Genomic DNA, 21,723 nt, shown 5'->3' with positions numbered 1-21,723 from the left:
CCCACCCAGGGTGCTGAGCGAGGTGGGCTGGGGACAGCCCTGTCCCCGGGGCCCCTCGCTGCCATCGGCTCGCCAAGATGGGGACCAGGGATGTGCCTTGGGTGCTGCGGGGGGGTGAAATGATAGGTCCCCCTTCCTGCCCTTGGCCCTATGCCCCTGGTCCCTATCCCCCTATCCTCCTTGGCCCTATCCCCCTATTCCCCTGGTCCCTATCCCCCTATTCCCCTTGTCCCTATTCCCCTATCCCCCTTGGCCTTATTCCCCTATTCCCCTGGTCCTTATTCCCCTATTCCCCTGGTCCCTATTCCCCTCGTCCCTATCCCCCTATCCCCCTTTTCCCTATTCCCCTATTCCCCTTGTTCCTCTCCCTGCCCTGTCCCTATTCCCCTGGTCCCTATTCCCCTTGTCCCTATCCCCCTATTCCCCTTGTTCCTCTCCCTGCCCCGGGGTGCCCTCCAGACTCTGCACACCCTGCTGCTGGCACTTTTATTTTCCACATCAGTCGCTTTACATTTTGGGGTTGCAAAGTCCCTTCGCAGCGCCCGAGCCCGCCGAGGGGGGTGCCTGCCCCCCTCCTTCCTTTGGGGGGGCCGTTCCCTGCCTTGGGGGGCCAGGCGGGATGTTGGGAGTGGGTTCGCCCCCAGGTCCAGCCGTTCCCAGGGTGCTCCCTCCGGGGCGGGGACGTGAGGGGGACATCGGCGTGGCCTCGGTGGCTCAGTCCCTGGGACCGATCTGCGGAGAAGGGGAGGGGAGGGGAGGGGGCGTGGGGATGAGGGTCCCTCCCCGCCATGGCCAGCCCGGGCTCGGGCGGGGCTCCGGGGCCGGGGGTCCCACAGCCACAGGGACACCCTGGGCCGGGAGGTCCCCCAAGGTCAGCCCGGGGGTGGGGAGGGGGCGTGGGGCCGGGGGTCCCGAGATGGGTGGGGGTACGGGGGTGGGAGTGCTCACCCCCAGGGATGTCCTGATCGGGGACAGCTTGAAGAGGATCCTGCGCCACTCCTCGGGACAGACCCCTCGCAGCTCGGCCGGGCTCATCTGCAGCAGTTCGTGTCCCCGCAGCACCCCCAGGGTCCGCACCGTGCTGGGGGGGGGCGCCAGGGGTGAGCCGGGCTCGCCCCCAGCCCCAAATGGACCCAGACGGGTTCTGGGCGGGGGAGGGGGGCTCAAGGGACCACCTACATCCGCGAGAAGCCCTTGTCCATCAGCCAGGCTGTCACCTCTGCCGGGGAGGAGCTGGGGTGCAGGGTGGGGGGACCGTCCTGCAGCGGGGGACACAGGGAGGGGACAAAGGGAGGGGACGTGGCGGTACCACCGGCCACCCCCTGCTGGGAGGGGAAGAGGGGAAGGGAGGGGAAGAGGGGAAGGGAGGGGAGAGGGGAAGGGACGGGAGAGGGGTCCCCCACCTGTCTGGAGCTGTGCCCTGGCTCCGGGAGCGGCTCCAGGATGTTGCCAGGCACGTGTCCCCTGTCCCCCCGCTCGTCCTGCACCAGCCACCACTTCCTCTGCTGGTCCAGGACCTGGGCAGGTGACAAGGGGGGGCAGCTGGAGGGCAGGACCGCGGGGTCCCGACTGTGTCCCCCACCCAAGGAGGGGCCGCCCCGCTCCCACCTGCAGCGTGTCCCCCTTCCTGACGCTCAGCTCCCGCGAGTTCCTGGCCTGGAAGTCGTACAGGGCTCGGACCAGCCCCTGGGCAGGGAGCGGGGATCTGGCGGTGGGAAGGGGCTGCATCAGTGCCCAGATCCTGCCCCGAGCCTCCGCAGGGCAGGGACAGGGCCACACTCACTCCTGGCCGGGATGGTCCCTCCAGGCGCTGCCCGGTGCCTGTGCGGGGGGCAGGGACCGGGAAGGTCGCGACTGAGCTGGGGAAACTGAGGCAGGCGCTGGGGCGTCCTGGAGGCTCCCCCGGCGCTCCTGCTCCATCACGGGGGGCAGCCACCCGTCCGAAAAAACCGGGGTGTACGCGGGCACCCGGTGGCTGTTGGGGTACTCGGCCCTACAACATCGGGGGGGGCACCGCGGTGAGCGCTGGGACCCCCCCTCAAATCCAGAGCGCCCTTTCTCGGTGTCCGGGGGCTGGAGCCCACCTGGATTTGTTCCAGGCGGTGCCGAGGCTCTTCCAGACGCCGTAATCGTCATCGCCCAGGGTCTCCTCGAGGAGCTGCAGCGCCTCGGGCAGGAGCAGCGGGCTCTGCACGGCCGGGGCCAGCCCGGGGCTGGGGCAGTGCCCGAGCACCTGCAGGGCACCGGGATGGGGGATTGAGGGGTGATCCCCACCCGTGTCACGCATTTCGGGGGGTGGGACCCGCTCTGGGGGCACTCACGAAGGACAGAGCTGAGAAGATGAGGCGCAGCAGCTCGGGGGGATCCGGCTCCCGCACGTAGGGGTGGCTCCGTCCCTATGGGGGGGGGAAGGTGTTCCCACGGAGCCCCCCCTGTCCTCACACAGCCCCCCCAGCCCCACAGAACCCCCCCTGTCCTCACACAGCCCCCCCAGCCCCGCGGAGCCCCCAGCCCACCCCCACCTCTCATCCCTACACAGCCCCTTGTCCCCATATGGGCCCTCCACCCCACAGCGCCCCTCGGCTCACCCACACCTCCCTCACCCCACAGAGCCCCACATTCTCATGCAATCCCCCATCCCCACACCCCCCATTCCCACTGAGTCCCCCCCATCCCCAGAGCCCCCCTTTCCCCACACAGCCCCCCAAATTCCCATTTAGCCCGTTCCCCACATCCCCCCACCCCCAGCCGCCCCTTCCAGCCCTACCAACGCCACCTACCAAGAGGTTGAGGGCGTATTTCACCTTCTGGAAGAAATCCGTGTACTCATCCTTTGGGGGCAGCGCTGGAGGGGCACAGCTGGGGCTGGCACCGGGCTGGGCACCGGGCTGGGCACACCGGCACCCCGAGCAGCCCCCGGGGACCCTCCCCTCCCTTCCCACCTGGCTTCTTCAGCTTCTTCTTCGTGCTGGCCGAGCTCAGCGCCGTTTTCAGCCGGCCCACGAAGCGCTCCAGGTCTCCCAGGACGTGGTTGAGGATCTCCTGTGGGTGCGGGGGGCGGTGGGTGCTGGGTGGGAGCCCGTCAGGGGTGAGGGGTCGGTCGGGTGGGCACTTACAACATCCCGGTCCGCCTCGGGCACGGCCTGGCCGGGGGCTCGGCCCCGGGACACCTCCGGGAGCTGCGGCGCACCTGGGGACATCCCCAGCGTCACCGCTGCTCTGGGGAAACTGAGGCACGGCGCGCTCCCTCCCTGCCCCGGCCCCGACTCACGGTGATCCGAGGAGAGCGGCCCTCGCCAGGCCGGCGGGTGGGGGTCGGGCTCGGGGGGCTCTGCCCAGCGCTCCGGGGCCGCGTACGGGGGGGCCGGGCTGGGCGGCGGGTCCGGGGGGCTGCGGGGGCAGCGGGGAGGGAGGGGAGCAGAGGCTGAGCTGAGCCCCCCCCCCCCGCCCCCCCCAGCTTGGGGCGGCTGTACCGGGATGGGGGGGACAGAGGGTGAGCTGAGCACGGGGGGGTTGCACGGGATGGGGGGACAGGGGTCTGTGTGAGGGTGTGGGGCAGGAGCGGGGCTGGCTCCGGGAGTGGGGTCTGGGGTCTGTGGGTGTGGGGGGGGAGGAGGAGGAGGCCAGTGATGGGAAATGGGGTGGGGGACGCTCTGTGCCCGTGGGGATGAGGGGACGCCGAGCTCGTGGGTGCCGGTGGGGCGTCTGTGCCCACGGGGCTGAGGAAGAGGGGGTGGGAGGGGAACTGAGCCCATGGATGGGATGGGGGGTCGGGCCCATGGGGTGGGGCAGGATGGGGGGGCTGAGCCCTGGATGGGGTGGGGGGGTTGTGTTCATGGGGTGGGGCAGGATGGGGGGGTTGTGTTTATGGGGTGGGGCAGGATGGGGGCGCTGAGCCGGGAGCTGGGGCGCTGGGAAAAGGGCCCCCCCTCACCCCTCAGGTGGGGCCGTGTCTCTGCCCACAGGCAGGGGGGACTCTGGGGGGGCTTTGGGACCACAGGGAGACCCCACCGCCAGACTCACCACAACTTTGGGGAGCGAGACTTTGGCCCCGGCCGAGCTGTGTCCAGGGAGGGGCCGCAGAGCCACTTACCCCCCATACCTGTGCCTGTAGCGATTGCTCTGCTCCTCCTTCCTCTGCCTCAGCACCTTCTCCAGGCTGCTCCTCAGCGTCTCTGCCTGGCACGGAGCCGCTGCAGTCAGAGCCCATCCCGGGGGGCTGCCCCCCGTTTTTCCCCGCTCAGGGCTCACCCCCAGGCGCTCGCACTGGAAGAGCAGCACGCTGCTTCTCGGCGGGTTCCTCTCCTGGACGCTGATGGCCAGCACGGCGTTGTCCAGCCCGGCGGAGCATCCCTGCACGCTTCCCAGCGGGAACGCCTCCAGCTCCTCCTGCGAGGCGGAACACGGGGGATCAGTGGCTAGGAAAGGGTTAAAGGGGTGCGGGGGGATTGTGGGGTCGGGGTTGTGGGGTGTGAGGTTTCATGGGGGTGCTGGGGTGGCACAGGAGGGGGATAGCAGGGTTTGGGGAAGGGCTGTGGGTGCCAGGCTGGGGGGTGCCCAGATCGGGGGTGCCCGGGCTGTAGGAGCTGCCAGGGTGGGGAGCAGTGGGGTGGGCTGGGGGTGGGGGATACCTGGACAGGGGGCGGCCGGGATTTAGGGGTTCCCATAGCTAAGGAGTACCGGAATTTGGGGTTCCCCTAGCCAGGGGGTGCCAATATTTGGGGGTTCCCATAGCCAAGGAGTACCGGGATTTGGGGGTTCCCATAGCCAAGGAGTACCGGGATTTGGGGGGGTTCCATAGCCAAGGAGTACCGGGATTTGGGGGTTCTGTAGCCAGGGGGTGCCAGGATTCAGGGGATACTCTGGCCAGGGGACACCGGAATTTGGAGGTTCCACATTCCAGGGAGTGCCAGGGTTTAGGGGGTTCCATAGCCAGGGGGTGCCAAGATTTCGGGGTTCAGTAGCCAGGGGGTGCCAGGATTTAGGGGATGCCCTGGCCAGGGGGTACCAGGGTTTCCCATAGCCAGGGGGTGCCAGGATTCAGGGGATACCTTGGCCACGGGCGCCGGAATTTGGGGTTCCCATATCCAGGGGGTACCGGGGTTTGGGGGTTCCCATAGCCAGGGGGTGCCAGGATCCAGGGGATGCCCTGGCCAGGAGGTATCACAGAGGGAGTCTGGGAGCTGGGAGTTTCCACAGTCAGGGGTCCCAGGATTTAGGGGATACCGGGATTCAGGGGCTTCCCATAGCCCAGGGGGCGTCTGGGATTTGGGGTTCCCCATAGCCTGGGGGTGCCAGCATTCAGGGGATACCCTGGCCAGAGAGTACCGGGATTTGGGGGTTCCCCATAGCCTGGGGGTGCCAGGATTCAGAGGATGCCCTTTCCGGGGGGTTTGGGGGTTACCTTGCTCTCCACATCGTTCAGCACCAGCTCCTGGTCCGTGACCTCCAGGATGACGTCCTGGCCCCAGATCCGGCCCTGCTCCTGCAGCTCCCTCAGGCGCCTCAGGGAATCCTCGGCGCTGCGCAGCTCCCGCTCCAGGGGCACCGTCAGCAGGTGCTGGGGGGGGACGGGGGTCACACGGTGTCACACGGTGTCACACGGTGTCACACGGGCCCCTGGCAAGACCGGGGGGCGCGGGGAACTTTGGGGGGGCTTCTACCTCAACGTGGTGCTGGAAATCGTTGTGGAGCTTGAGCAGGGTCTGCCCGTAGTCCTTGCGCTGGTCTGAGGGCACAGGCAGGGTGAGGGGACAGGGACGAGCTGGGGGGGGCCTGAAGGGGTTTTTGGGGTGCAGCCCTCACTCACTGTAAATGCCCTTCCCGGTGAGGCGGGCGAAGCTGTTGGAATGTCGGAGCGGGGCCCTGTCGTCATATTCGCTCCTGGACGGACAGACGGACATTGACGCGCCCTGTCCCCCTGTCCCGCCCAGCCCTCGGGGTGCCCAGGGTGGCGCTCACCGGGAGGGGCTGCTGCTCCAGCGGCCGAAGGGGTCTCCCATCCTGCCGGGGAGCAGCCAGAGCGTCTCGGTCCTGCTGTGGGATCCTGGGCACGGTCCTTGTGTCACCCCCGATGTGTCCCCAAGCCCCCAGCCCGGGCGGTGCCCTGGCTCAGGCGACCGCCCCGACCCTCCCTCCCCAGTCCCCCCCGCTCCATCCCGGCCCCCCGTCCCCCCCTTGTCCCGAGATGGGGTCGCTGTCCCTGGGGTGTCCCCGCTCACCTCGGTGCTGGCTCTGCTGCTCGGGCCGTGCCTGCGGAGGGTGACAGGGCAGGGGACAGGGCTTGTCACCAGCACCGCACCCAGCTGCTCTTTGCCCTCTCGTTAAAGCGGGGGAGGGACGCTGGGGACACGAGCACCTGGCACCGCCACCACCTCCGCAATCACCCTGGCACCCCCACCCGCGGCAGGGCGTGCTGGCCCCGGGGCATCCAGCGGGGAATGAGGCCCAGGCTGTCCCCAAGGTCCCCCGCCCCGGGGCTGGGCGGTGGTGACGTCCCGCAGGCAGGCAGGGACCTGTCACCCTGTCACCCTGTCACCCTGTCACGCTGTCACCCTGTCACCCGCAGGACTCTGTGCCCTTGGCCGCGGGGCAAGCCCGGGCTCACCCCAAAGCTGTCACTGCCCGGCAAATCCTCCCAGGGTGGTTTGTGGCCAGGACGGGGCCGGGGCCGGGGTGAGGGTCCAGGATTTGGGTGAAGGATGGATGCAGGAATCATCATCCCCAGAGCCGTGGGGTCCGCTTGGCCGGGGGGACACGGGGTGGCCGAGGGGACACGGGGTGGCCGGGTTGTGTCTCTGGGGTTGGAGTGACCTGCTGAGCCACCTCTCCCGGCACAGGGTTGTGAGGTTTGGGTTCATTTTAAGCCCTTTGGCTTCTCCAGTGCAATTTAGGCGGTGATGGATCAGCTGGGCCGTGTCCCCTGTGTCCCCGAGGGTCCCATTTGTGCTCCCCAGTCCCCCAGGCTGTCACATCCCTGCTCACCTCCTCTCTGCTTTTTTTCCCCAGGTCTGCAGACCGAACCCACCCCCCCACGGGGGACCCTGGCGTCCTGCATCCCCCAGTGTTACACGGAGCAGGCGACCCCCTTGGGGAATGTTCAGGGACAGCGGGCAGACACTCACGGGCAGCACCGGGGGGAGCGGGTATTGGGGAGCCGGGAATTCCCCCCAAGGGGCGCCGGTCGTGCCTCAGTTTCCCCGGCCGGGGAGGGGCAGGGTGCAGTCCCCACTGCGGCCACGAGGGGGCAGCACGTTCCCGCGGCCCCCGCTGTGTCACCCCCCTCCCCCCCCCCAAGCGTGTAACCCCTCCCGAGGTGTCACCCCCCAGATGTGGGACCGCCCCCGGGTGTATCACCCCCAGATGTGGGACCGCCCCCGGGTGTATCACCCCCAGATGTGCCACCCCGCATGAGGAGCAGCAGATGTGTGGGACCCCCCCAGATGTGCCACCCCCCCCCAGGTGTGCCCCCCCCAGATGTGCCACCCCCCCCAGGTGTGCCACCCCCCCTAGGTGTGCCCCCCCCAGGTGTGTCACCCCCCCAGATGTGTCACCCCCCTAGATGTGCCATCTCCAGACGTGTCACCCCCCAGATGTGCGACCCTGCACGGGGGGAGCGCCAGATGTGGGACCCCTCGCCAGATGTGCAGCCCCTCAGAGGTGCAGCCGTCCCTGGATGGGGATCCCCAGGTGTGTGACACTCCCCAGATGTGCGATCGATTCCCCGAGGTGTGCAGCCCCCCCCAGACGTGCGGAGCCCCAGATGTGCAGGGTCCCTGGTCCTGCCAGCGCCTCTGACACCACCCTGGCGCTGGGGACACTTGGGTGACACTCTTGGGTGGCACAAGGAGCCGCCTGTGGTCCCCGTGGGAGATTTCGGCTTGCATCCCCTCAAAAGCCAAACCCCCTCCCCCGATTTACTGCCGTGCCCCCCCCGACAGGGACAGAGCTCGCCCCGCCCCCTCCCAGCTCCTCCCAGTCACCCCACTGGGTAAACTGGGAACGGCCCCGGCTGTAGATTCACTCCAAACCCCGTTTTTATTGTTTTTCTCCTCAATTCTCAGCCAGAGGCAGCAATTCCCTGTGCACCCCCAGCCCGGCTGTGCCCCCCAGGCTCGGGAAGCCCCCAGGGGACACCAACCCCCCCAGGGAGGGGCTCGGAGCCTTCTGGAGACTCAGAAATCTTTTCCCATTTCAGGAAATCTTTTCCCATTTCAGCTTTGGGGACCCCCAGCATCAAAACGTGCAGAATCTGTGAGTTGACCCCAAAGCGCAGCTTCTTTAGGGAGGGAAATGGCCTCAAGCTGCGCCCCTGCTCTGCTCCTGGGGAGGGGACAGCGGTGGGGACATCACCCTGTCCCGCTGGGGACACCACGGGGCATTCTGGGGGTTCGCCAGGCACAGGGGCACCACAGAGCAGCAGGGCCCGGAATTCCCGGTGACACATCGCTCCCGGCCAGGTGCCATGAGGGGCCGGGAAGCAGCTGCGGTGGCTCCGGGAGCTGGGTGCCAGCCAGGGACAGACAAACCGCCAGCCAGCCTGGATCCGTCCTCACGTCACCAGCCCGGGCTGCGGTGTACCCGCATCTGTCACCTAATTGCTGGGGACCAGCGTCTCTTCGTCATTTGGGGATGGCTGGGGACGTTTAACCCCTCAGGGGCTGGGGAATTGTTGGGTCAGAGTCCCTGGGTGAGAGCAGTGCTGGCCATGGCACGGATTTCGTGGCACAAAGCTCAGCCCAGGGTGGTGCCTCCCAGAGATGCACAAATGCACAAATCCTGCCCTCCAGGGGACTCCTCGGTGGTGGCAGTGCCAAGACAATGTCACTGTCTCTGCCACAGCTGCTGGGCTCACACGCTGTTTTGGGGTGACACAGGAAAGGACAGAGGATGCTTGGTGACACCTTGATGTCATCCTGCCCCCACATCTTGCTTGGTCTGCCCCTGGTCCATGGCCACCCTGGTCTATGGTCACCCTGGCACAGTCACCTTGGCACCGTCACCTTGGCATGGCCACCCTGGTCTATGGTCACCTTGGCACGGTCACCTTGGCACGGTCACCCTGGCATGGCCGCCTTGGCATGGTCACCCTGGTCTATGGTCACCTTGGCACGGTCACCTTGGCGCGGTCACCTTGGCATGGCCGCCTTGGCATGGTCACCCTGGTCTATGGTCACCCTGGCATGGTCACCTTGGCACAGACACCTTGGCATGATCACCCTGACACAGCCACCCTGGCACAGTCACCTTGGCATTGTCATCCTGGTCTATGGCCACCCTGGCATGGCCACCCTGGCATTGTCACCCTGGCACAGTCCCCTGCTGGTCCCATGTCCCTCTACTGGTCCCTGTCACCCTGGCAGCCTCTCTCACCCTGCTGGTCCCTGTCACCTGCCAGGTCCCCAATGCCCTGCTGGTCCCTCTGTGGTGGCTGTCACTGGATGCTGCACGTCCTCTCCTGTCCCTGAAGGCCCCATCTCAGCGCTGCCACCGAACCCCTCATTCCCTGGGGTCACCCCAAGAGGATCCCTGGGGGTCTCAGCCCTGTGGGCTCTGCAGCCCTGGGGCTCCTGGCCCACATGGCTCTGGCTGATCCTGCTTTTCCCATGTGCTGCTGACCCCATCTCTCCAGAGCAACAGGACAAAATCCCTGGGGAGTTTTTAACCCTTTGGCTTCCCCACTCCATCCTTGGAGGCTGATTTGTTTCCCCTCTCCCATTTCCAAAGCGTGATGGAGGTGCTGAGTGGGTGACATCTGGGGGACCCTGGGAGTGATGTGCCCATGTCTGGCTCAGCCAGGGGTGTCCACAGCTGGACACAGCTGGTGGCTCCGGGCTGGAGCCCCATGACCTTCACACCATTGCTTTTTGCTTTGAGGAGGTTGAAATAGAATTATTTTTGGATTTCAGTGGGGGAGCTGCAGGTGCTGCAGAGCATTGGGGACATTGGAATTTTACCAATACAGCTGAACAGGACATGCCTGAGCTTGTCTGGCCCTTGCTGCTGAACCAAACAGCGGCACTGTGGTGTTTGACCCCAGAGACACTTTTGGCTGCCTGGGTGTGTGGTGTTTCACCCCACAGACACTTTTGGCTGCCTGGGTGTGTGGTGTTTCACCCCACAGACACTTTTGGCTGGCTGGGTGTGTGGTGTTTCACCCCACAGACACTTTTGCCTGTCTGGTGCTGCAGTTGGCCCTGCAGACAAGTCCAGGCCTGCAGGAGCTCTGGTGGTGCTGGGATGGAGCTTCCCCCATAACAGGGGCTGCTCCTCAGGTTTCCCTCTGTGGAGAAGCTTTAAGGGGATGGTGAAGGAAAGGAGTGGGTTCTGATGGAGGGTTTGGATCCAGAGCTTTATTCTGGCCCTCAGGCCTCTGAATGCAGCACCAGCTCCAACAGAACTCCCTGAGCCCGTGGCTGCTGCTCCTTTAACCCCGGGGAGAGGGGCAGGGAAGGGGCAGGGAGGCACCAAGCAGGGACAGGAGGGGAGGGACAAAGGGACAAAGGACACCTGGATGGCCCAATGCCCCCAGGGGTAGAGGGCATCCTTTGAATCTGCCAATCACTCGAGGCCCTTCTGGAATGCCAGGACTGACAGACAGTGCTGGGAGGGGGAAGGAGAGGTGACTGACACACCTGGGAGGGAATTATCAGGGGAGGGACCCGGGGTTCTGAGGTAAACCCTGAAATCACAACACAACAGGGGATCCATCACTTGGGTGATCTTGGGCTGTGATCCCAGGCCAGGGACAGGCCAGGAGCCCTGTGGCCACAAAGAGCTGGTTTTCCTCCACAGCCCCATGGCTCTGGCCACAAACCTGCACTAACCTTCTTATTTTTAGTGTGAAGAGGGAAAAATCAACATGCCCGTGGCCACTCCTGTGTGTGGGACCCATCCTGTTTTCTTCCCACCATCCATCATCCTGGCAGCACAGCCTGGGGATTTCCAGGGGGACTGGGGACTGCAAGGACTGTGGCATCACACAGATTTAATTAGAGGTGACGAGGGCATGCAAATGAGCAGGTTAAATCCTACTTGGGGGTGGCCAAGCCCCTGAGGATCCTCAGAGGGTTTGGAGGTGTTTCCCATGCTCTGGGAGCCAGGGGAAGGCTGGATTTTGGGGTAAGCAAGGTCTGGGAGTCGTGGTTGGGTGGGAGAGGATGAGGAGAGAGGTCAGGGAGGTCACAGCTCCACAGTTATTCCATGTTCCTCTTCAGCATGGAGATCCCCTGATGTGCCAGGATCCAAGGGAGCCCAAGGAAAGATGGAAATTGGCTTTTTATCCTTCAATTTTGGCATTTGGGATGAATTCCCTCATGGAAGAGCTGGTGTCTTCTTTACCCCTCCATCCTGCTTCCCAGCCCTTCCCTCCTCCTCATCACTTCCCAACTCAGGGACAAACCCAATCCAAACAACTCCTGACCTGCTCTGCCAGAGCAGCACCTCTCAGGTAGTGGGATCTGAGCCTTGGGACGTTCCTCCAACTCTAAATCCCCCAAAATTTAGGGATGAGCCCCAAATCCTCCATCCTGAGATCTGAGTGGGGTTTTGGAATGACAGCAAAAGGTGCTCAGCAAAGCTCAGGAATCCCAACTCTTCCCTGGAATAAAATGAGGTGAGTTCCTTGGCTGGATGGAGCACCCGGAGCTGCTCAGAGACCCAAACCCAACATCCCCATGGGCAAACCCGGGGACAATGAGCTTGTGGCCATGGTGGGTAGCAGAACGGGATCAAGGGTGCAAGTGGTAGCTTTTCCAGGGGGAAAATTCCCATTTCCATGGCATCTTTGCAGGGATGAGGATGAAGGTGGATGAAGGCCAAGCCTCGTGGCCCCCTGAGCTGGTTGGGCTGTGGGGGCTGCAGCCAGGAGGGCGATGCTGTGGTGGGGTGGAATGGGTGGGTTCCCTTCCCATGGGAATGTGCTGCTGGGTCAGCATTCCTGGAGACCCCATGGGCGATGGGATTGGATTGGGAACCTGCAGATTCTTCTGCTTCTTTTCTGTCAAGGTCAGGATTCAATGTGTGAGATGGTATTTCTTGTTGGGACTCAGATGTTTATCAGTTCTTATCTCTGTCACAGTCTCATGAACCCTGAGTTCTACAGCACTTCACTCTAACAAACTAAAAATGGAGCCCTGTCTCTCTCTCTACAAGGCCTTTTAAGGATAAACTATCCAATTAAGAAATGACACCTAAATTATTTTTATTTTTAACCCAATAACCAACTACCCATGGCCCACAATGTGGACTTTTTTATCCAATTACACAAAACCACCCAAACCCATGGAGAAGAAGGTGAAGAAGAAGGTGAAGAAGAAGGAGTAGTCACCACCCTAAAACCTCCATCTTGCTTTATCTATATTACTGTATTGTAAACCCTTAAACTCTGTTTTCCACCCTGTGATATCACACACTTCTATTCAAACTCCACACCCACAATCCCAGTTCCATCATTCCATTTTGGAAGCTTCTCCACGGCCTCAGGTCAATGCAGTGTTCTCCTGGGGGTCAGTGCCTGGCAGCACAGAAAGTCTGAAATTCTCAGCATCCAGGGTTCCAGCAGGAACCCCCACGAGGTGCCTGTGAGGGGGATGGGTGCAGAACGTGACACCCAGCACGGGTCAGGGGTGTTGCACTCGAGGGAGAAGCTCTGGAGGAAGTTGTGAAAGGGGGAGCAGATGCCATCAGTGGGGTGTGGGGTGGGGAGAGCCCACGGAGGAACTGCCCAGGTTCCTCCTCCCACACCATCGGAACCGTCCGTGGGTCCTTCCTCCCTTGGGTGGGAGCTGGGCAGGAAGGGGTTGCAGAAAGGCACAGGGCTCACAGGAGGTGTTTGGGGGCTGTTTGGACAGGGGGAGGAGCACTGTGACTGCTGGAACCCCCCCTGGATACAGAGAATTTCAGACTTTCTGTGCTGACAGGCACTGACCCCCAGGAGAACACTGCATTGACCTGAGGCCATGGAGAAGCTTCCAAAATGGAATGATGGAACTGGGATTGTGGGTGTGGAGTTTGAGTTGAAGTGTGTCACATCACAGGGTGGGAAACTTAGAGTTTAAGTGTTTGGAATACAGTAATATAGATAAAGCAAGATGGAGGTTTTAGGGTGGAGGCTGCTCCTTCTTCTTCACCTTCTTCTCCATGGGTTTGGGTGGTTTTGTGTAATTGGATAAAAAAGTCCACATTGCAGTTGAACACGTGTTTGGTTATTAAATATTGGGCCCCGAATGTTTCGGGGTGTGTCCTGCCTGGCTTCGTCTGGCCTCGCTGCTGGACCAAAGGCGGCAGCTGTGGTGTTTTCACCCCAGAGATGCCTTTGGCTGGCTAGGTGCTGCAGCTGGGCACTCAGAACAAATCCAGACAAAATAGGAACTCAGTTTACCTTTGGTGGAAAAGGTTCAGGCAACGGTGAAGAGAAAAGAAGCGGGTTCTGCCGTAGAGCTTAAATCCAGAGTTTTATTGTAGCATGGTAGACCTCTGAATGTGGTAACAGCTCCCAGACAGACAGACCCTGGGCGCATGGTCTCGTGTCCTTTTAAGCCCCGGGGACAGGGGGAGGGGAGGGACAGGTGAGGGCCAACCAGTGAGGAGGTGTTGGAACTCAGCACATCACTCCGGATGTCCAGAGTTACCGAGAGAACCCTTGGGGGTCTCGGAAATCCTGGAATGTTGCCAAGAGTGTTTGGTGGCTTGATTTTGATCCATCCACAGAAGTGACAGCAGTTTGAGGACATGAGAATCACTTTAGAGTGAAGGGTGTAAAAGGGACACATTTATAGGGTGAAATATAAACTTTAAGGTTTTTGGTACAGGGGGGTTATGGAGACAAGATGGAGGGATCAGGGCGTGTCTCATCCTTCTTCTTTCTTCTTCTTGTCTTCCATCTCCTGTGGTGATGTTGGCACTTGGGGATTGGTTTATGGTGAGGGTGCACTTGCTAACATGGGTGAAAGGTATTGGGAAATAAAGGTAAATATCATGTACGTAGATTTTAGTATAAAAAGACATGACCGCCCCGTGGGTGGGCAGAGTGCCCTTGGCTGCCTTGCAGATCAGACCTCTGTTGGGCAGACAGAAAATTTTGTAGATAAGAAACAATAAACAATCTGAAGATCGAAAAGCTGAAGAGTCCAGACTCGTCCTTTGAAACGCGTGCCACCCAAGAACCGCCCTACCCGTGTCGGGGCAGAGACAGACAGACAGCCGGACCCGACAAGGAGGAGAAGGGTCAAGGGATAAAGACGCTTGGACAGGCCAATGAGCCTGGACCTGAGGGGCATCTTTTGAACTTCTGCCAACCACACGATGCCCTTGCTGGAATGTTAAGATTGATGGACAGCTCTTAGGCAGGAGGGCAAAAAGGGGGAGGGGGAAATGTTGGCACACCTGAGGAGGTTGGGATGGGTAAAATAGGAGATCGCACTGCAACAGTTGGTTATTGGGTTAAAAGTAAAAAATAATTTGGGAGTAATTTCTTAATTGGATAGTTTATCCTTAAAAGGCCCTGTAGACAGAGACAGGGCTCCATTTTTAGTTTGTTAGAGTGAAGTGCTGTAGAACTCAGGGTTTGTGGGACTGTGACAGAGATAGGAACTGATAAACATCTGAGTCCCAACAAGAAATACCATCTCACATATTTAATCCTGACCTTGACAGAAAAGAAGCAAAAGAATCTGCATGTGACATGTTCTAGCAAAACTCCAGCTGCTGCTCCTGCCCTCAGGTGCCACCTCTCACCCCTGGACACCCCCCAAAGGCACAGGATGGGAGTCCAGGTGTCCCAGGCCCCCCAGCATTGCTTCCAGCATGGTCCAGGCTTACTGGGACACAAACAGCTGGTTTTTCCCTCCAAAAAGCAACTGTCTCCTGCCAGAAAACATAATTCCATTGATAAATATTAGGAATGGAAAGTGTATGACCTTCCCTACTGTTTGGCTCCGGTGGGAAGGTGAGCAGGAGGAGGAGCCCATCCTATTCCAGCCAGTGCAGCCTCTGCTGGGCATCAGGAGGGCTGTGCCCTTGGATGATGTGAATATCCAGGACCATTTTCTGTCCAGGAACAGGTTGATCAGGTCCTAAAATTGGTCCAAAATGTGAATTTTTTGAAGAAGGTTATCCAACCTCTGGAGTCATGGACACTCGCTCTGGCTTTGTCCGTGGTTTGCCAGCCCCAGGCAGCATCTCCAGCCTGAATCCAACACAAATCCTGGGACATTTCACCCTGGTTTGGAAGATGGTGGGTGATTCATGCATGGTTTGAGAAACAGCCCATCCCTGGGAGTGCCCGTTCCCTGGTCAGGAGGGGCCAGAGGAATCTGCATCCCTTGGGAGGGGGAATTTGTCACCTGGACATCCCCCAGTCCTGGCTCAGTCTCAAAGTGGCTTTTGAGGGACAGGGAAGATTGAAGGCCAAGGTCCACAGAGCTGGGATGTGGCTGATGCCTCCTGAGATGCTCCCAGCAGCTTCCCAGGGGGATCTTTGTTGTTCTGCAGGATGTGGGTGGTCCTGGGGTGTTGTACTGCACAAACCAGTTTATCTAATTGTTGTTTGCACTGGGTCTGGTACATGGTCTGTCCCATTTCCCCTTTTCCCCCAAAAGCCCTGGTGGTAATGGTTTGTCCCAGGTGTACCCCTCTCCTCTCCCCTTCCTCACCTTTATCCCATTGGCTGTGGTCCTCTTCCTCCATCCCCTATCCCCCCGAGCTTAAAATATCTTAAAAATGAGGCATTCCCCCTCTCTTTTCCTGGGATGTTGCCTGAATCCCGAGGTGACTCCTATGTAGGAATAAAATAGAGGTGAGTCCTGTCTAGGAAAAAAATAGGAGTTTGTTCCCGAGAAGAAGAGCACCTCCCATCTTTTGCTTTTGTCCTGTGTAAGATTTTAAGGGCTCAGGTCCATGGCTATGCTGGGTTGGACCCAATCTGCCACCAGATCAATCTCACAACTGGCGCCCAACGTGGGACTCAGACCCACAACCCTGAGATGAAGAGTCTCGTGTTCCTCTGACTGAGCTGGGGGAACACAGGACCTGAGCTGGGGCCTCCTCTTCCTCAGCCCTCCAGCTGCTCTGGTTGGAGACGCCTCGGCCAAGGCTGGGCCAGGGGCCAGGAGAGAGTTGAGGGTCCCTGTCTTGGTTTGAAAAGCCAGGTGTCTGCTAAGGAGGGCAGCAGCCTCCCCTGAAATGGAAAATGCAAAAATCCCCTTCAAATTAATATAATTTTGAAATTAGAAGGCTTTCAGGTAAAGATATGGGAGTAGGAATAACAATTCTTTACTAGGAAAATTAAAAATACAAATAAAATAGTACAAAAAAACCCCAAAAAACCACACTGCCAGAGTGAGAGCAGGCCCTGTCCCCTGTGTGTCAGGGGGTGGCACAGCCCCATCCCATGGGGGCTCAGCCCTCCTGCAGTGCCAGCTGTGGTTCTGCTGGAGCAGGGATCCTGCACAAGGGGGGAGTTTTCCTCTGCAGCTCCAGGGCTGCTGGAGATGGGCCTGGGCTCCCTCTGGCAATGCAGGGCAGCAGAAGCTGCTCCTCTGGGAATGCACTGGGCAAAGGCTGCTGTGCTGTGCCAGGCTCAGATTGTGCCCAGGTAGGAATGCTTGGCTCCTCCCCTGGGCGGAGCATCTCCCCATGGGATGATGGGATTGGATCAGCCCTGCAGGGACACTCAGTGGCCATGGACAGCAGCGATCTCCTGGAGGGAGCACTGGCTGTGGGAGAGATAAAGAAAACTGCCCAATGAACAGCAGAGAACTGCCCCAGCTCTAAGAGATGGGGATAGAACACCCCCAAACCACATCTTACAACCCAGGACAGTCCCTGAGCCATCCCAGGATCAGGCACTGGAGGTGGGAATGAGGAGGTGGGATCAGAATCAGGATTCAGCCCCTGTAGGATTCTTGTGGGCCCTTCAGTGAAGGGCTGAGGGCAGCAGCCAGGATGGTCTGGACTCAGAGACACCTCAGCCCTTAAAAAGGGAATTTCTGGGTCCAGATGCTGAAACTGAGCAATTGCTGCCATTTAAATAAAATAAATAAGAGAAAATGAAGGAAATGAAATGAAGAAAGATAAAATTAAGTACACTAAATAAAAAAAGAAATTAGATAAATAAGATAAAATGAAATTAAATAAATAAAATAACATAATGAAAATAAATTTAATAGATAAAATAAAATAAACCAAATAAAATTAAAGGATAAAAATGTGAAATTAAATTTAATTAATTAACTAATTTAATTAAAGGGAAATAGAATAGAATAAAATAAATAAAATGCAACCTGTTTCTAGCTTCCACAGGGGTGGAACTACAAGGACCCAGGTCCATGGGGCAGAGGAACAGGAGATCCTATCCCCATGGCATCCCAGACCCTATCCCTATGGATGTTCCATGCAGCACCATCCCTGTCATCACCCTTAGAGCTATTTTATTTTGTTATTTTGCTGGGTTTCCCCCCTTCTTTTGCATTTAATTCTCCAGCAACTTCCCATTGCTCCAGGGAGGAGCGAGATCCACCCGGCTCCAGCACTGGAATCAGGGATCGCAGGTGCCCAGGGGCACCCAGCAGCACCCAGGGGGCACCCATGGGAGGGAAAGGAGCTCTGGGAAGGTGGATTTGAGCCAGAGGGGTGGATTTGAGCAGGAGGGATGGATTTGAGCCAGAGGGATGGATCTGAGCCTGAGGGATGGATCTGAGCTGGGGCAATGGATCGGAGCTGGAGGGGGATGGATCTGAGCTGGAGGGGGATGGATCTGAGCTGGAGTGGGATGGATCTGAGCTGGAAGGGGATGGATCTGAGATGGGGCAATGGATCTGAGCCAGAGCCCGGCTGGCCGGAGGGATGGATCTGAGCCGGAGGGATGGATTTGAGCCGGAGGGATGGATCTGATCTGGAGGGGGATGGATCGTGGCTGGAGGGATGGATCAGAGCTGGAGGGGGATGGATCGTGGCTGGAGGGATGGATTTGAGCTGGAGGGATGGATCTGAGCTGGAGGGGGAGGATCAGAGCTGGAGGGATGGATCTGAGCAGGAGGGATGGATCTGAGCCAGAGGGATGGATCTGAGCCGGAGGGATGGATCTGAGCTGGAGGGATGGATCTGAGCTGGAGGGATGGATCTGAGCTGGAGGGATGGATCTGAGCCGGAGGGATGGATCTGAGCTGGAGGGATGGATCTGAGCTGGAGGGATGGATCTGAGCTGGAGGGATGGATTTGAGCCGGAGGGATGGATCTGAGCCGGAGGGATGGATCTGAGCCGGAGGGATGGATCTGAGCAGGAGGGATGGATCTGAGCTGGAGGGGGATGGATCAGAGCTGGAGGGGGATGGATCAGAGCTGGAGGGGGATGGATTTCAGCCGGAGGGATGGATCTGAGCAGGAGGGATGGATCTGAGCTGGAGGGGGATGGATCTGAGCCGGAGGGATGGATCTGAGCAGGAGGGATGGATCTGAGCTGGAGGGATGGATCTGGGCCGGAGGGATGGATTTGAGCCGGAGCTCGGCCGGCCGGAGGGGCGAGGGCTCTGCCCCGGGAAGAGCCGGCTCACTTCCAGGCTGAGTAAGCGGCTGCTGCTGCCAAAATCCAGCGCCGACGGCCGTGGTGGGAATTTTGGGGCTGCAAGAGCGTCACTGGAGGTGGCGCACGGCCCCGCGCCGCCACCCCCGCGGGAGGGAGGTGTTCTAATGAATCCCTTAATTAGGAAGCTGCGAGAGGCGCTGCCCAGATGTTGGCTCGGGATCCAGCGGTGGAGGCGGCCCCGGGGTCACTCGGCAGAGTCCCCCGGGGACGGTGGGGTTTGGATGGGGTTTGTGGTGGCGGTGAGGATGAGGAGCAGCGCCGGGCGGGGTGTCTGGCCAAGCCATGCTGGCTGCTCCCAAATCCCTGCCGGGACCACCCGCCCAGGGCCTGGAAGTGTCCGGTGGCGTTAGAATGTTGAGGGACACGCAGGGGTTAAACCTCGCCGAATCCCGGGAAGAGCCGGCTCCTTTCCAGCCCGAGCAAACCCGGCACGCTGCCAAACTGCAGCTCCAGGGTCCAAAATCCTGGATTATTAACGGTAATCCAGGCAGGGCATTCCCCTTGAGGAGCGCGCTCGGTGCGGCCCGCAGGGAGCAGGGAATGCAGGCGGCATCACCGAGCACCCAAAGTGCCCCAGGAGCTGTCCTGGGACACCACCCAGCCCTCGTTCCTGCTCTGCCTCCAGCCTCTGCAGCTCCATCCAGCAGCTCCGGCATTTATTTACAAGTGGGATGGGAGTTGTGCCTCTGCTTCCCTTTATTTTTAAACTTATTTATCTTTATTTTGGATTTCTGACTCATCTCCACCCGTTGCCGGGAGGAAACCAGAATCAAAAAAGCCCCAGATATCGTTTGTATCAGCTGAATAAAATCCTCCCCCAGGGAGGAAAGTCCAGCAACAGCTCCAGGACCCAGAGCTGCTTCTCCTTCCCCCAGTTTCGTTCTTACAGAGGAGGAAAACTCAATTTTTCCTCCTTTTTTTTCCCAAACCACAGCTGGGTCTGCAAGCACAGAGCCAGGCCTGGAGCTCACAGAATGGGGGGGCAGAGAGGTGGTGGGTGCCCAGCTCTGTCTGCCTTGGGGTGCCCAGCCCCATTCCCATGGGATGCTCTGTGGGAGTGCAGCACTTGTGGGGCTGCCCAAGACAGGAGGGGGTGTCCTGGGAGGGGTCCCACAATTGGGCTGCCCTATTAATAAGGGTGCCTGGTTAATGGGGGTGCCCAGAGATGGGGGTGCCCCATTAATGGGGGTGTTTTGGAGACAAGGGGGCACCCCAGAAGTGAGGGTCCACAATTAACGTGGCTGCCCCATTAATGAGGCTGCCCCAGCGATGAGGGCACCCCATTAATAAGGAGACCCTGAAAACCAGGGTAGCCCAGAAGCAAAGGTCCCCAATTAATGGTGCTGTCCCATTAATGAGGGTGCCCTCTTAATGAGGGTGCCATGGAGGTGGGATGCCCCTAAAAACAAAGGTGCCCCTTTAATGGGGGTGCCTTAAAGATGAGGCCACCCCAAGGAAAAGATGCCTTATTAATGTGGATGCCCCATTGTCAGATTATTCCTTTTTCTGACCCAGAGATGGGGGCAAATGGGAGATGTTTTAAAAACTTCTATTCCATTTTTAGCCTCCTGTGAAGGGTGAGGCAATACAGATGTTATAATTCATGCCATTACAATTAGAAGCCAACTATTTCTTAATTATAATACCTTATAAGTGTTTCTTGGCATTTCTAAGTCAGCATTTCTTATCTCAAGGTTTGCAGTCAGATGCACACTGTGTGAGCCTTCTGTCAGGCTTTGAGAATTCTCTACAAATCCATTTCTCACACCCCATTAATGAGGATGCCCTGAGATTGGGGTGTCCTATTAATGAGGATGCCCTGAGACTAGGGTGTCCAAAAAATGAGGGTGCCCTGAGATTGTGGTATCCCATTAATGAAGATCCCCTGAGATTGGGGTGCCCCATTAATGAAGATGCCCTAAGACTGAGGTGTTCCATTAATGAGGGTGCCCTAAGATTGGAGTGTCCTGTTAATGAGGATGCTCTGAGATTGGGGTGTCCCATTAATGAGGGTCCCCAGTTAAGGAACATACCCTGAGATTGGGGTGTCCCATTAATGAGGATGCCCTAAGATTGGGGTGTCCCATTAATGAGGATGCCTGAGATTGGGATGTCCCATTGTTGAGGGTGTCCCATTAATGAGGGTGCCCCATTAACAAAGGTGCCCTAAGATTGAGGTGTCCCATTAATGAGGATGCCCCAAAATTGGGGTGTCCCATTAAGGAATGTGCCCTGAGATTGGGGTGTCCCATTAATGAGGGTGTCCTATTAATGAGGGTGTCCTATTAATGAGGGTGCCCCATTAACAAAGGTGCTTTGGCATTGGGGTGCCCAGTGCTGCTCCTGCCTGGGGAGGTTCCATGGGTCTCCCCTCATGGTGGAGGGCAGGACCCCAGAAGGTCCTGAGACCCCTGGCAGGTCCCACATCCCTCCTCCACCCAAACATTCCCAGCCCAGCTGGAATGTGCAAAGACTGGGGGAAAACAACCCAAAAGCAGCATCCTGGGCCTGAGAGGGGGCTGTGAGGGTGGGCTGCGATTCTGGCACGTGATGCACCAGCCTGGACCCCTCCAAATCCAGCCCCTTCCTGGGGGGAGGCCAAATTCATCCCCTGGATCTGATTTTCCTCTTCCAAGGGAGAAATGCTCTGGTGATGCCCAACTGCATCCTGTGCCTGCTGGTCCCTGGGAGCTGAGAGGATCCAGCTGCCAAGGGTTATGGATGCTGAGAATTCCAGACTTTCTGTGCTGCCAGGCACTGACCCCCAGGAGAACACTGCATTGACCTGAAGCCGTGGAGAAGCTTCCAAAATGGAATGATAGAACTGGGATTGTGGGTGTGGAGTTTGAATAGAAGTGTGTGATATCACAGGGTGGGAAACTTAGAGTTTAAGGGTTTGGAATACAGTAATATAGATAAGTCGAGATGGAGGTTTTAGGGTGGTGGCTTCTTCTCCATGGGTTTGGGTGGCATTTTGTAATTGGGCAGAAAAGTCCACATTGTGGGCTCTTTGGGATCAGTTATTGGGTTAAAAGGGAAAATAATCTAGGTGTCAGCTCTTAATTGGATAGTTTAGTCTTAAAAGACCTTGGAACAAGAGATTGTTGGTCATTTTGTGCCTTATAATGAAAAGCTGCAGA

The 21,723-nt window shown here is 59.1% G+C and overlaps 1 protein-coding gene across 1 annotated transcript; it reads right to left on the bottom strand.

The window, feature by feature from the left end:
• Positions 1-478: 478 nt before the first annotated feature.
• EPS8L3 (EPS8 signaling adaptor L3) lies at positions 479-6,002 on the bottom strand. The gene is made up of 18 exons (XM_066565337.1): positions 5,962-6,002; positions 5,810-5,883; positions 5,664-5,728; positions 5,405-5,560; positions 4,252-4,389; positions 4,103-4,179; positions 3,272-3,390; positions 3,117-3,190; positions 2,943-3,042; positions 2,781-2,845; positions 2,322-2,396; positions 2,085-2,233; positions 1,784-1,993; positions 1,609-1,705; positions 1,404-1,517; positions 1,180-1,259; positions 949-1,081; positions 479-732 (listed from the first exon to the last, which is right to left on the bottom strand). The coding sequence occupies exons 1-18, from the start codon at positions 6,000-6,002 to the stop codon at positions 715-717; spliced, it is 1,785 nt and encodes a 594-aa protein (XP_066421434.1). The 3' UTR covers positions 479-714.
• Positions 6,003-21,723: the final 15,721 nt, after the last annotated feature.

The sequence above is a fragment of the Molothrus aeneus genome, chromosome 24, assembly GCF_037042795.1.
Source record: "Molothrus aeneus isolate 106 chromosome 24, BPBGC_Maene_1.0, whole genome shotgun sequence".
Lineage (NCBI taxonomy): Eukaryota > Metazoa > Chordata > Aves > Passeriformes > Icteridae > Molothrus > Molothrus aeneus.
This window is presented reverse-complemented; position numbering and strand designations above follow the sequence as displayed.

Coding starts and splice junctions, on each gene's coding strand:
- EPS8L3 (XM_066565337.1), bottom strand. CDS start 6,002: ATGGGAGACCCCTTCGGCCGCTGGAGCAGCAGCCCCTCCCG. Junction 5,561..5,663: donor ATTTCCAGCACCACGTTGAG/GTAGAAGCCCCC, acceptor GTCCCCCCCCAG/CACCTGCTGACGGTGCCCCT. Junction 2,234..2,321: donor TCTTCTCAGCTCTGTCCTTC/GTGAGTGCCCCC, acceptor GGTGCCCTGCAG/GTGCTCGGGCACTGCCCCAG.